Source organism: Tenrec ecaudatus, chromosome 14 (assembly GCF_050624435.1).
Source record: "Tenrec ecaudatus isolate mTenEca1 chromosome 14, mTenEca1.hap1, whole genome shotgun sequence".
NCBI lineage: Eukaryota > Metazoa > Chordata > Mammalia > Afrosoricida > Tenrecidae > Tenrec > Tenrec ecaudatus.
The window spans coordinates 27,157,836-27,172,353 of record NC_134543.1 but is presented as its reverse complement, the minus strand read 5'-3'; the positions used below and the strand labels follow the sequence as shown (position 1 = coordinate 27,172,353).

The 14,518-nt window shown below is 47.3% G+C and overlaps 2 protein-coding genes across 2 annotated transcripts in view; one reads left to right on the top strand and one right to left on the bottom strand.

Moving 5' to 3' along the window:
* TMED8 (transmembrane p24 trafficking protein family member 8) overlaps window positions 1–3,429 on the bottom strand; it is a 34,352-nt gene extending 30,923 nt beyond the window's left edge. Inside the window, exon 1 of the mRNA XM_075531801.1 lies at window positions 2,737–3,429. Coding sequence (XP_075387916.1) covers window positions 2,737–3,175 — 439 coding nt within the window. The 5' untranslated portion in view covers window positions 3,176–3,429. The remainder of the gene's footprint in view (window positions 1–2,736) is intronic.
* SAMD15 (sterile alpha motif domain containing 15) lies at window positions 2,745–13,928 on the top strand. Its single transcript, XM_075531799.1, has 3 exons — window positions 2,745–5,125; window positions 6,206–6,304; window positions 13,002–13,928. Exons 1-3 carry the CDS (start codon window positions 3,236–3,238, stop codon window positions 13,263–13,265), a joined length of 2,253 nt encoding a protein of 750 aa, XP_075387914.1. The 5' UTR covers window positions 2,745–3,235; the 3' UTR covers window positions 13,266–13,928.
* Window positions 13,929–14,518: the final 590 nt, after the last annotated feature.

Genomic DNA, 14,518 nt, shown 5'->3' with positions numbered 1-14,518 from the left:
CGGTGAAGGGAAAGCCAGCCACAACGCTAGGACCCCCAGGACCACCTCCAACCTCCTCTGGCACAGAGTCTAGGCTAGCCGATTCTCACTTGCACGGATGCCACACCCCAAAATCATGCACACTGCCATCCTGTCAATTCTGTCCCAGAGCAACCTAATAGCTACCACTCACACAACACCAGGGTTCTGCGAACAGTTCATGGGAACAAATGCAATGAACAGATAATGGCATCTCTCTGGGAGCACTCTTGTATGTACCATGGGTCAGGTTGGACACACCCAGAAGAGAAGAAAGGGACCAGCCATCTGCTTCTGTTAAGATTACAGTCAAGTCAGAGTTGGAAACATGGTGGACGATGTGGACATGTCACAAACGCCCAACACAGGAGAGGAGCCTCTGGATCTCATTAGCCTCAGCTTGGATGCACGCCTCCATGTGAAAATGCAAAATGACCGAGAGCTTTGAGGAAGTCTGCACGCTTATGATTGGCATTTAAATATGATACTGGGAGATGTGGAAGAAACTGTCACTATTTTAGAAATTGATGAAGAGACCTATAAATCAATGAAATGGAATATTCCAATGCTCTTTGTTCGGGGTGACGGTGTGTGCTAGTTGCCCTCCAATGAGAGTTGGCGGAAACCAAGGATCTATCCAGTGTGGAAAAGACGAGCCTCTGGAAGTAGGGTACATTCTGAGGAAAAACCTTGGTGCATTTTGATTCTGAGGAGTGACCAAGGAGTCTTCCTTCCTACAATAAGTTAGCTTGCAGCCAACTTACAAGTTCTGTCAACTAAATGGCATTTTGATTGCTACCCCACCCTTCCAATAAATGTAATCATAAAAAAATGCCCCCCAAAAATTTCAGTTAAGAAAACCCTACGGGGGGGGGGGGAGGGAGACTCCAGATAGGGCAAGATATGACAAAATAACAATCGGTGGATTATCAAGGGCTCATGAGGGAGGGGGGAGCGGGGAGGGAGGGAAAAAAAAAAAGAGGACCTGATGCAGAGGGCTTAAGTGGAGAGCAAATGCTTTGAGAGTGATTAGGGCAAAGAATGTATGGATGTGCTTTATACAATTGATGTATGTATATGTGTGGATTGTGATAAGAGTTGTATGAGCCCCTAATAAAATGTAAAAAAAGAAAAGAAAATGATTAGGGCAAAGAATGTACAGATATGCTTTATACAATTGATGTATGTATATGCATGGACTGTGATAAGCGTTGTATGAGCCCCTAATAAAATGTTAAAAAAAAAAAAAAAGAAAGAAAACCCTACAGAGCAGTCCCATCCTGCCACTTAGGGTCCCTGTGAATCTACCAGAAGGCAATTAACAACAGCGCAGGCCTCACGTGGAACTGCTCATGCAGTGCTTCCAACAATCTTATGAGGTAGGTACTCTTCAGATCCCTGTTTTACAGATGAGAAAACGGAATCACAGAGACGTGACCTGACCAAGGTCACTGGGAAAGTAAACTGAGGGCACTGTGGGTCCACAACAGTTCCTCCATCTCTGTGCCTATCCGTGTCGACTTTAATTTCAGACCTGGAAACAGAAATGCTATTTGCTACCTGGTGGCAGGCACCCTGGCTAAGTGTAGGTTGCTAACCCAGAAGATGTGGGAAGCAGCCCTGGGAAGCAGCCTTTGGGAAGGACTGGCCTGTTGCTGTCGAGTTGACGCCAAGAGGCAGGAAAATTAACTCCTATTCGAAGGCACCCTCTAAGAGGTTCTGGCTGAGAGACTCTCCTGGTGAGAGAAAGAACTGTCTCACCGGGCTTCCCAGGCTGCAATCGTTATGGGGGCTGATTGTCACCGCCTGAGAGCTGCTGATGGTTTCCAGTCATCCAAGCACTGGTGGGATGCTTAAATCACAGTGCCATCTTATCTGTTCATGACTGTCCCCTCGGGAAACCCCCTGGGGCAATTCTGCTCTGTCCTCCAGGCTTGCTATGAGTGGAATGGCCTGGACGAGTCCCAACAGCCACCCAGAGAGACCAGTTCTCTCCCAGAGAGTGGTTATTTCAAAAAGTCATCCCTCGAATGTCCCTCCGTGTGGGGATGTCGGGGCCTGACACGTAAGTGTGGCAGCGGGACCCTCTGCTATTCGGTGGGCCCTGAAGAAATCGCCGCAGGGTATCTCGTGGGAGGGGTGTGTGTGTGATCACAATGGAAACCGTGTCTTGAACAAGGGTCTTGGAGAACACGGCAGATGTCGCAGAGGCTCCCACTTTCGGCCTCTATCAGCTACTGGGTTCACCCAAAAGCCTCAGGAGCCACCTGCTGTCACCTCCCTCCCTCTAAGACCCAGGTGGAGAGGACCCGGGCGAAGGGGGCTTCTGCACAGGGGCAGGGGAGGCTCCGATCTGCATGGGGACAGGGGCCACTCCAGGTGGACGGAATCCAGGAGGCAGCCCGACGAGCGGGGCTCCCGTGCCGCGGTGACTGGCGACCAGCGACGGGATCCCGAACCCCGGGCCAAGACCGAGCAGCCAGCCATCTGGGCGGATCTCGGAGAGGAAGCGGGGCAGGCACGGGGGCATTTCGAAAGAGCTGCAGCAAATACCCGCGAGCGAAGCCCAGGGCCCCGGGTGGCGCGGGCCAGGGGTCGCACCCCTGGGCGCATGGCGCTGCGGCAGGGGCTCGGCGCGGCGGGGAAGCCCGGGCGGAGGCTCGCGCGGAGGGGCCGGGCCCCCGTGGCCCCCACCCGCCGGCGCCCGTCCTCGCGTACCTGAGGCGGCCGCCTGAATCCCGTCCACTCTGCGGCCCTCGTCCACGCCGCTCGCCGGCCCTCCGCCGCCGCCGCCGGGGCCCCAGAAGCCCGGCCCCTCCGCCGCCTGCGGGTCCGACATCTGCAGCCCGCGCCCGCAGCGTTTCCGCGGCCGGCCGCGCGCAGCGCCGGAAAAAGCCGAAGGCTCAGCGAGCGCGGCGGCGGCGCGTCTCCGGGAAGAGCCGAGCGGGACCCTCCGGCCGGAAGGCGACGCCGCCGAGGCGGCGGGCGAGGCGGGCCTCCCGCCGTCACAGGCGCTCGCGTCACCGGAGGCCGGCCGCGCAGCCGTGAGGAGGGCTGCTGCGCGCTCCCGCCGGCGAGTTTTTAAAGCCCGGGCTTGAAAGGACACCGCAAACCCGGGGCAGCGTCCGGAAGACACTTCCGGGAGCCGTGTAGCCATAGAGACGCTGTCGGAAGTGGGGGTTGCTAGGAGACCTGGGCGCCGGCGCTGAGCTGCGTCATGGCGAAGGTCCCCGAAGATTACGATTCTGGATCCGATGAAGACGAGGACCCGAGTTCCGAAAAGCCTGACCTGCCCGAACTCAGCAAAGCAGCGGAAGATGCCAAGCCGGACGACATCGCGGAGGCCGACCAAGCGCCGCCGCCTGAGGCGGTCCCGGAGACTGAAGATCGCTTTGAAGAGCCGGGACCAGACAGCGCCAAGAATGCACCAGGAACACCAGCCAGGACGCCTGAAAAAGACGTGTCCAAGGAGTCAGGCGTAGACCTAGCCGAGGAGACACAGCCAGGGACCCCCCCGGAGACCTCCAGGGAGATGGGAGGAGAGCTCGTTACCGATTTGGAGGTCCCTGTGGAAGAGCAGCTTAAAGAACCCGGCCCAGAGGCCCCAAAGGAAACCATACTAGATGGTACAGAGAATGTATCCATTGAGTCGGTTGAGGAAACAGATCTAGAGTTACCAAAGGAAACCATGCCTGAGGATCTGGGGAGCACCCTCCCCGAGACAGCAGTGGACCTGTTGGAGGAGCCCAGGCCCGGGGTTTCAGAGGAATCCCACAGCGAGCCTTATGAAGCGGTCGTTGAAGGGCCTCTGGATCAGACGAAGCCAAAGTTCCCAAGTGATACACCAGGAAAATCCATTGAAGGAACAGATCCGCAGACACCAGAGGTAACGGCATCAGAGATTCCAGAGAAAGCACGAAGGGAGTCGGTTCAGGAGCAAGAGGGAGGGCCACTGGAACAGACTGCCCCAGAGTTTCTCGAGCAGGCTCGAAGAAAGTCTATTGAAGCAGATCTGGAAGCTTCAGAAGTGAGTAAACCAGAGTTCACAGAGGAGACTGGAAGAAAATCCTTGGAGGAGCAAGGGACAGAGCCACCTGAGCAGATTCCTCCAGAGGCCCCAGAGGACACTGGAAGAAAATCACCCTTGGAACAAGGGACAGAGCCACCTGAGCAGATTCCACCAGAGTTTCCAGAGGAGGCTGAAAGAAAGTCACCCGAGGAGCAAGGGACAGAGCCACCTGAGCAGACTCCACCAGAAGCCCCAGAGGAGACTGGAAGAAAATCACCCTTGGAACAAGGGACAGAGCCACCTGAGCAGACTCCACCAGAGGCCCCAGAGCTGACACTAAGAAAATCGATTGAAACTACAATGCAAAACTCAACCAAGAAGAGAGCCCCAGGGCCATTAGAGTTGACTGAACCCTTGTTTCCCAAGGAAGAGTCAATACCAAGAGAGGGAACAGGTCCAGGGCCACTAGAAAAGACCCAGCCAGAAGTTCCAAAGGATGCAAGAAGAGAGTCATATGAAGAACAATATTCCATGTCATCGATGAGTGATCTAGAGCAAGCACAGGAGATCAAACCAGAGGTTCAAGGGGAGACACACAGAAAGTCAACTAAGGAGAAAGACCGAGCGTTACCAGTTAAAGTCAGTCAACCATATAGAAGGACCTATGTAAAATCTTCCATGGATGACAAATCAGAACCCATCAAACTTCAGTTTTCTGGAGAAGCTGAGGAACTAGAGTACCTCAAGTACCAAATTAGAAAGTCAACAGAAAAAGAAACTAGAGACTCTGTGTTAGATGTTAACAGAGAGAACGAAGCAGAATTAACAGAAACAGATGTAAAGTTTTCTGAAGAACTACTTAAGATAACTGACCATTTCATTAAAGACGAAAGCTTCGATTCCTTAGAGTCTCGCTGGGACTTAGAAACATCCGGCAGTGAACAGGAAGTTTTAGATTTCACTGAAGAGGAGAAGGAATTGGTACCTGAAGATAAAGATACCCACCCAGACAAGCTCGAGCTTCAATTTGAGTTTCTTAAATGGAGCCCACAGGATGTTGCAGACTGGATTAGCAAGCTAGGTTTCCCTCACTATGAGGTACCCAATAGAACCTTTTTTTGGTAGAGTTTTATATGTTCTCATCCTGTTCTGATCTCCTGCCCTTCCTGAGCTTTGACCTCTTCTCTAGGAAGATAGAAAGGTTCTAGACTGTGGCAGAAGTCATTTGGATTTTCATTTTGGTGGTGTCCCCAATATTTGTATTTTGAGGGGAGAGAATGGAAACAGGTTTGATTTGGTTTTGCCCTGTTTATCCCCAAGATCATACTTTTCTCTGCAATCCTCATATCAAGACTAGGAAACCTAGGTGGGCTCCTTTTCATAGGAAACTGGGTTCTTGACAGATTGTTGGTAATTTTGTCAAGTTGATTTAGTGACAGCTCCCTTACCTTGAACTTGTACTATTTTTTTTGAACTTGTACTATTTAAAGTGTCTGTCCTAAATATGTCATGTAATATGAGTACCTCACAGCACTAATCTAATTAGCCACTTAACCCAACATAGTTTGTTTCAAAGATAGGTTGTCTCTTATTTCACTGATGTCAATGCTTGTATTAGGTACCATAACACAACACAAGAATTGAAGTCTTTGTTGCCCCCTCTTCAGTTACATTTTACAGGAAACTGTAAATAGCATTACACGTTGACTTTTTAAATGCTAATTCAGTTCCTTAATGAAGAAGCATTCATTGGAGCAAGTAAAAAAAGTTTTTGTGTCCATGAATGTAGTGGGAAGAAAATCACTTGTTCTGTATTGGTATATCCGCCCATGCCCTCGCATAGCTACCAGTCACTCCCAGAAAAATGTCAGACTCTTTTTCTGCTCATATACGATATAATTGCTTATGAGCTCCAGTTTCTTCTTACATATAGAGTACTGAATTTTGCAAATACAATTAAGAAATAGAATTAGTGTGAAATTGAATCAGGAACTTACATGGAAAAATGTATTATGAGGGTAGAAAATGAAATTGAATTTTTCTTATTATAGAACTGGAGACAAACATGATCTCTCTCTCTTTCTCTCTCTTCCTCGCTCTCTCGCTCGCTCTCGCTCTCTTATTCTCCCCTGCTGTTTGCAGTCCACCTTTCAAGTGATGTTCTTATTATACTGACAGGAGTGTTTTACCACAAACTTCATCAGTGGCCGGAAACTCATCTATGTAAACTGCGCAAACCTCCCTCAGATGGGGATAACAAAATTTGAGGACATGAAGGTGAGTGTGCACTGTTTCCCTGTTGAACACCAGCAATAGTACCTACCACCTGTCTCAAACCAGCCTTTCGCCCAACCAGAGTTCCTCTCTCTGTCAGTGGTGTGGCCAGACTGCCAGGCCTTTAGGCTCCCAGGATCCTTTCCCACAAAAATCTCAAGAACTGTCCGTTCGTCCTGTGGTTTTCTTTCTTTCTTTTTTATAATCATGCTATTGGCGGCTCATGCAATTCTTGCCACAATCCATCCATCCATCCATTGTATGTATCAAGCACATTTGTACATTTGTTGCCATCATTTTTAAAACATTTGCTTTCTACTTGAGCCCTTGGTATCAGCTCCTTATTTTTCACCCTCCCTCCTCCACCCTTGCTCCCTCAGGAACCCTTGATAATTTATAAATTATCATTATTTTTTCATGTCTTACACTGACCGGTGTCTCCCTTTACCTCCTTGTCTGTTGTCCATCCTCCTGGGAGGGGGTTATAGGTAGATCACTGTGATCAGTTCCCCCTTTCTCTCCCACCTTTCCCTTCCCCTCCTGGGATGGCCACTCTCAAACCTCCTGCGGTTTTCTTTGAGCCCCTTGTTCAGACTTTTACACCCTCAGACCTAGAGCGTACCAGTTTTGGATTCTCATCCTGACCCCTTTGGATTCACAACCCCTGCTTTAAAGAGTCTCCCCTTCCAAGTGTGCAGCCTGTTCCTCTACGCAGGAGCCCTCTCTCCACTTATAAGAGCGTCTCAGCTTCTTAGCTTGGGATTGACCCTCGGCGCTGCACAAATTTTCCCCGGTCTACATCCGCTCCCCTAATCGCATCTCTATGGGACTCTTGGCTCCCGCCTAACAGGTCCACAACCCACACTCACGGAGCTATCTTGTGCTTCCCTCCCTCTGTAGCTTTGCTCCTCTAACCTTCCCCTAGATTAATAATGTGAGTGTTAATCCCCTTTCAAGGATCCCTGGTGGCACAGTGGTTAAAGCGCTTGACTGCTAAACAAAAAGGTCAGCAGTTGAAACCCGCCAGATTTATAGGCTTGGAAATCTGGTCGATCCATAGATCTGTTCTACTCTCCTATACGGTCACCAAGAGGGTGCATTGACTCAAAACAGTGGATGGACCCAGCTCAATTCTTTTTTTTTTTAATCATTTTATTGGGGGCTTTTACAACTCTTATCACAATCCATGCATTGTGTCAAACACAATCGTACATTTGTTGCCCTCATCATTCTCAAAACATTTGCTTTCTACTTGAGCCCTTGGTATCAGCTCCTTGGACCCAGCTGAATTCTAATCTCTTTCATAAAGTCTCCTGGCCTTCTAAACCCACAAGAATCTTCCCTCCAAAGTTCTGCTTTATTTCTGCAACCCCCATTTGCCACTTTCCTAACACCATATGTAGTTTACTTGCTTTGCTGTCTATATTTGAATAAATGACATTAACCCCTCAAAGCCTTTAAGCTTCCTAAGCTCTCCCCAGTATCAACCTTGAAGTAACAGAAATATGAAATCATTTTAAAGTATTGCCCATCCAAAAAAAGTTGGGGAAAAAGGGACTCTGAGTTCACAGGAAGGAGAGGCTAAGGTCAGCCATGCTTGCGCCCTTCAACCTTCTCACCAATTCTGACAGCAGCTTTCCCTTCCATAGCATTCTTTTTTATTAAATCATTTCATCAGGGCCTCATACAACTCTTATCACAATTCATACATAAACATCAATTGTGTCAAGCACATTTGTACATTCATTGCCCTCATCATTCTCAAAACATTTGCGCTCCACCTAAGCCCCTGCCATCAGCTCATTTATTCCCCCTCTCTCCTCGCTCCCCACTCCCTCATGAACCCTTGATAATTTATAAATTATTATTATTTTATATCTTAAAATGTCTGACGTCTCCCTTCGCCCACTTTTCTGTCGCCCATTCCCCAGGGAGGAGGTTATATGTAGATCCCTGTAATCAGTTTCCCCTTTCTACCCCACTCTCCCTTGACCCTCCCTCTCACCACTGGTCCTGAAGGGATATCATCTGTCCTGGATTCCCTGTGTTTCCAGTTCCTATCTGTACCAGTGTACACCCTCTGGTCTAGCCAGATTTGTAAGATAGAACTGAGATCATGATATTCGGGGGAGGAAGCATTTAGGAACTAGAGGAAAGTTGTATGTTTCATCATTGCCACACTGCACCCTGACTGGCTTGTCTCCTCCCCACGACCCTTCTGCAAGGTGTTGTCCAATTGCCTACAGATGGGCTTTGGTCTTCACTCTGCACTCCCCCTTATTCATAATGATATGATTTTTTTTGTTCTTATAATGCCTAATACCTGATCCCTTCAACACTTCATGATCACACAGGCTGGTGTGCTTCTTCCATGTGGGCTTTGTTGCTTCTGAGCTAGATGGCCGCTTGTTTACCTTCAAGGCTTTAAGAGCCAGACGCTATGGCTTTTGAAGAAAGCACCATCAGCTTTCTTCACCACATTTCCTTCAATAGCAGTCTTAAATTCTCAGCTGGGTTAGATAATTCATTGTACTGACAACGTAGAACTCACAGACCTTACAATTAAGGGGCTGTATTAGGGAAGTTAACAAGTTCCATTTCAGGATCAAAAATGTTCAGGATACAGTTCTTTAGCCAGGACAGCCTCTATTTATGAACTAAATTGTGGCTCTCCTAATGACTTTCAACCACGTAACCCAGCCTCGGCCTTATTCTGATGTGACAAAGCCCCTTTAATGCTGCTGAGAGATGTCCAGAGAGCACGCCATCCCACCATAAGCCTCAGCCTTAAGGGGCACAGCTTTAGCTCCATGGGTCAGCGAACCTAGTTCTCCCAAGGAGGTGCCTGGAGGCACCCTACCCTATGCTGCACTGGTGCCTCCTGGTGAAAGCTCGCCTCTTCACTCGCTCCGTAGACCAGGATGCCCACCACTCTGCCTCATGCTCTGGCTCTTGGTTTTGCTGCTGCCCCTTCTCTGGTGCTACTTTAGTATCACAGCTTCTCTTCTGTATCAAGGAGATTCAAGTCACAGGAATCTCAGGGTCCAAAGGACAAGCTCTCTACCCCAGCATCTTCTTTACTGATGGTAGTGACAGCCCCTGCTGCTTCTGAGTAGACTCGTTTTAAACTCAGCAGGATGGCAAACTGGCCAGCCACTTTCAGAATGAGAATTCCATTTTTGTTATAAGCACAATGAACCCTAATCGGCACTCAACTGAAACATATAATTCTGTCAGCATCTTCTCCTACCTTCTCTTACCCAGGTCCACCAGTAAAATGTTGCTCAGGCACAGTTACAAAGTCGATAGCTAGAAGAATCATAGTAATTAATGCACTGTAAATATGCACATCAGCTTCATTTGACATTAGATGCACATTAAAAGCTAATTATGCTACATTATACAGGTACCTTCTTAGAGATCACACATTATGGTAAGTATGCCAAACTTATCTTCCTTGTGGATAAACTAAACATTTATATTCCCACCATTGTAATGATAATAAAATTTTAAACTACCATCAAGTCAATGCCGACTCATATTGACCCTATGGGATAGAGTAGAAGTGCCCTTGTAAGTTTTGAAGACTAATTCTTTGCGGGAATAGAAAGCCCTGTATTTCTCCCATGGAGTGGCTGGTAGTTTTGAACTGCTGGCCTTGTGGTTACCGGCCCAACGTAGAACCACTCTGCCACTTGGCTCCTTGTTGTAATAACAGCACTTAGGAGAGCCACGGTTTATCCCATAACAACACTGGACCAGGAGAGTTAATAACTCACCTTTCACTCTCTCATTCTCATTTGGGGAGAGTGGGGAGAAAGTGGTTGCTTGAGAGCCCTGCGTTTTGGATATGCTGCTAAGCACCTGAGCCACTTTTCCAGTCTGCACGCCCATGACTAGGCCTGCTGTCCATGTCTGAGCAAACACGACTATCTCCAAATCCGCCTGCAACTTCCTGGATTGTGGAATTACTCATGCTTCACCTGCGCAAACAATTAACTGTCCCCTGTGTCCGTACTGCACTCTACTAAGGCAACCAGAGAGAGGGCGATGTGTTGGCACACCTGGCGGGGTACGCAGGAGTAATGTACTGCCAAACACGGTGCTTACGGTTATTTCTCTTCCCAGCTGGCAGGGGGTGTCCTTGAAACCACTTTTCCTTCTTTCCCATTTGTAGTGATAATATTATTTTGGTAAAAGGCGGGGGGAGTCGGTCTTATTCTAATGGCAAGCTAGATGAGACAGCTTAATACTTGCTTCAGTGGTCTCCTTTCAAAAACTACCCTCAAAATATTTTCACAATTCGCTCCATCCATGTCCATTTTCCAGTGAAAATGCCTGGTGAAGAATACAGATGAATTATTTATTTCTTTTGTATGGATGATTTCATATCATAAAAGTAGCTTTCTAAGCTGTATAGCATTGCAGAAAGTTGACTACATGTACACAATGTGGTGAGACAGTGGTGGTACAATGGTTAATGCACTTGCCTGCTAACCAATGTTGAGAATGTGAGCCCATCAACCTCCATGTAAGTTGTGATGATCGTTCCCATGAAGACTCCAACCTTGGAAATCCAATGGGCCATTATACTTGGTTCTGTAAGTTGGAATCAACTTAATGGCTGTGGGTTTGGTTTGGGTTTTACTTTGCTTAAGCTATTGAAATAGCACCAAAACATCATGTGGGCAACCAATTTTTTAAAACATTTAAAATAATTTGAGTTTTCCTAAAAAGTGGTTTAAAAAAAGAGCACAGTGCCTTCTTAGATACTCAACACAGCTTCCTCCAGCGCCGGCATCTTACAGAACCATGCACTTTATCAGACACTAGGAGTCGGCGCTGACACGTACTCCTAAGACTTTATTCAGATAATAAACATGCGGGCAGGATGTACAGTAAGATGTTCTGCAGTGACGCTGAGCAGAGTGTATGGGCCACTTTCTTACAATGTGGAAAATCTAATAATGTGATGATTCATGGAGAGCAATTGTGATAATTCTTGCTAATTCAAATAAGTTACTTCTGTCACTAAGTTTTAGGCAAAAAATTAAAACCTGTTTGTTGCTTGTTCATCAGAACTACAAAAAGAGCTTGCCTATCTGGCCTGCTAATGGGCCTCAAATGTACCTTCAGCATCACTGAATAAGAGAAGGAAGATTCAATTATATTTCCTGATTCTAAATGTGTCATTTCCACATGTAACCTGTGGTTTTGTGACACTTTGTTTCTGCATTAGACTATTAGATTGAACCGTTATCAACTCTCATCACCTACATTGGGCACATAGCTCTTCTTGGTATAGATGGCTGCCAAGACGTCCCCGGGGGTATGGTCTCTAAACCTCAAGGGATTTATAGATAATCTCTGAGTGTGGGGCAGTCCACAGGAGAGGCTCTAAGAGGCTGCCCATCTGACCACACTGACCAAGCAAGGTGCTTCATGTGGCAGCGTCAATTACAAAGGAGAACGCTTCGTGCCACCTAAGAGTTGTAATGGGCAGCAGTTGAATTGCAACTTTTGGAAGGCCCACTGGCCTCAGAGCTCAGGTTGTCCTCTCCTTGGGAATTCCAAGTAGCCGTGGAGACTCTTCAGCCTAAAACCATTCTGGAACCCGCACTCAACCAACTCATGTCGAGTGTGAGAAGAGAGGTATCATGTGGATCTAAAACTCATTTCTCGTGGGCAGTTTTGCATCAGGTTGAGATTTGTCTGTGGCATGAATCGTACAGCCTTGAAATGATGGCTGATAGCTTTGATATTAAAATAATTTTAAAAGTCACTGCACATAACTCCTATGGCTATGCTGTAGCAGGCACCTCCTGGCTTACATTCCCCTTGGTGTGCATCTGTGGATTCAAGCGGCAGGGTGATAGCTGACCTTGGATGAAACTAGAAATTGAAAAGAAAAGCAGGCAAGGGCAGCTTGATCCAGGATATTAAGTGGATTGAGCCTGGTGGTGCAAGCACTAGAAATATCTTTGCGAGACCCTGACGACAATGGAAAGTAATACTTGAGAAGACTTTACAAGTATAGGCACTCCTATTAAAACAGCTTAAGCAGACTGTCTGCTTTTGAGTGTCAAGAGCTTGACTTTATAGTCAAGCAAACTGAACAATTACTTCCATTTCTTTCTTAGTTTCAAATTCATGAAGCCCCTTTGTTTGGGTTTTTTGTTTTTGTTTCTTAAATCATTTTATTGGGGGTTCATACAACTCTTATCACAATCCATACATCCATCCATTGTGTCAAGCACATTTGTACATCTGTTGCCATTATCATTCTCAAAACATTTTCTTTCTACTTGAGCCCTTGGTATCAACTCATTTTTCCCTCTCCCTCTCTACAGCCCCTTATAGACAACCTATGTGTTAACCTTCCTAGGGAGAATCGTGAAAGTGTGATCTACTCTCATGGTTGGGTAGATTGCTAGGCCAGAAACAAAGGAATAAGACCATCCACAGCTATCTGATGCAAGGGCCTAGAGCCATCTTTCAAGCAGGCTTTAAAAATATAATTAATCCATTTTGATAAGGCCAGGCTAGCAAGCCTTGATATTTGCCATTTTGTGATTTTATTTTCCCACAGAAATAGTTGAAGTAACCTTGCATTTAAGAGATCTACCAAGCTTGGTAAACCGCTTTCGATTGACTTGTATTTTCAGGTTATTCCCATTAAAAACTGATTCTCACATTTCAGATCATTTCTCGGCATACTCGGGAGCTACTGGGAATTGAAGAGCCTTTGTTCAAACGCTCCATCACCCTTCCCCGCAGGGACAACATGGGTTTGTTTTTAGAACAAAAAAGTCACACTGGGGTAAAATCGAATTCCTTGACCCTCTCCACATTTGTCCAAGCAGCAAGATTACAGGAGTATGCACCGCAAAAAACCAACTCTGAAGAGAACACCAGGTATTCAAATGCAACAGACCATGGGGAAATGCTCTTCCACTCAGTTTGAAAGATCCAAGTAAATCCCTCTGGGGAAGAAATATGGCCCTTTTTGTTTTCTTTTTCTCCGTTTCAGAGTTAAAACGGCTCCCTCCTTCCTAGTTCGGCCACCAACTCGCAGCAGCGCCCCCTTGTGTTTCAGTTCAAAGTCAAAACCTCACTGCCATCGAGTCAATTCCAACTCACCCCACCCCACCCCCAGCCCCCAAGGACAGAGTAGAGCTGTTGCTGTGGGTGGCCCAGACTGTCCATCTTCACAGGAGCAGACTGCCTCATCCTTCTCCCTCAGACCTGGTGGTGGGCTTGAACTGCTCATCTTGCAGTTAGCCCAACTCCAAACCCCCTATGCCACCAGGGCTACGTGGTTTCAACCCAGCCCTTCATACAAGCAGAGATTAAATACTTAACTCTAATGGGTCACTGTAAGAACTCCTGGCATGTCCCAATAAGACATTCGGTCGGAGAAACATGTTGAGGAAAGTAAAATTATCTGCCGACCCTGATATTTTCCTCCACAAATTCTGAAGAGCTGTGGTTTTATTATTCAATAAACATTAAACCCAACTGCAGTGTACATCATAATCACTCCACCTGAGAGATTTCAAAGACAGAGAGCAAGCTTGCCCTTGTAGCTAGCCCCGCAGATGCGGGCCGTTTACCTAGATGTTAACCAGCTTTCTAAAGGGACACAGCAACTTCGACATGGGGAAGAGGGCTCTTCCTGGAGCCTGGTGCTGGGCTTCCCTGCTGGGGAGAAGGCCTTACACTTCACAGAGATGGCCCAGGCCTCCAAGACAGTCCCCGGGAAGCATAACTGACAGGAACTAAGCCTTGAAGGTTTACTCATATCTCAAAGACCAGATTTGCAAGGACAAGTTTTCGAGAGGAAAAAAGGGGAAAATGAGGAAGGCAGGTGTCCTTTCTGTTTGGGCACCAGAGAAGATTCCCTTTTGAGTTTTATTTGTTGAGATTTCTAGTACCCTAATCCATGGCATGAGTTAGGGACGGGTCAGCCATGAGGAAAACCGGTTCTGGAGCTGGCCTTTGAGGTAGCTGCCAATCCATTAACTAGCACAACACCGGCCGGGGCTCCCCAGAAGAGCTTCTCAGGAAACTCCAAAATACTGCCGGTTACTTGAGCGACTCCAGTTCACCCTCACATTTCAGATTCGACGGCTCGTTCTCCCTATTCGCTTTGCCCTAAAAACCACTCTCCAGACCAGACCTGCTGTTGCGTTTATTCAGACTCAGAGCAAATCCAGT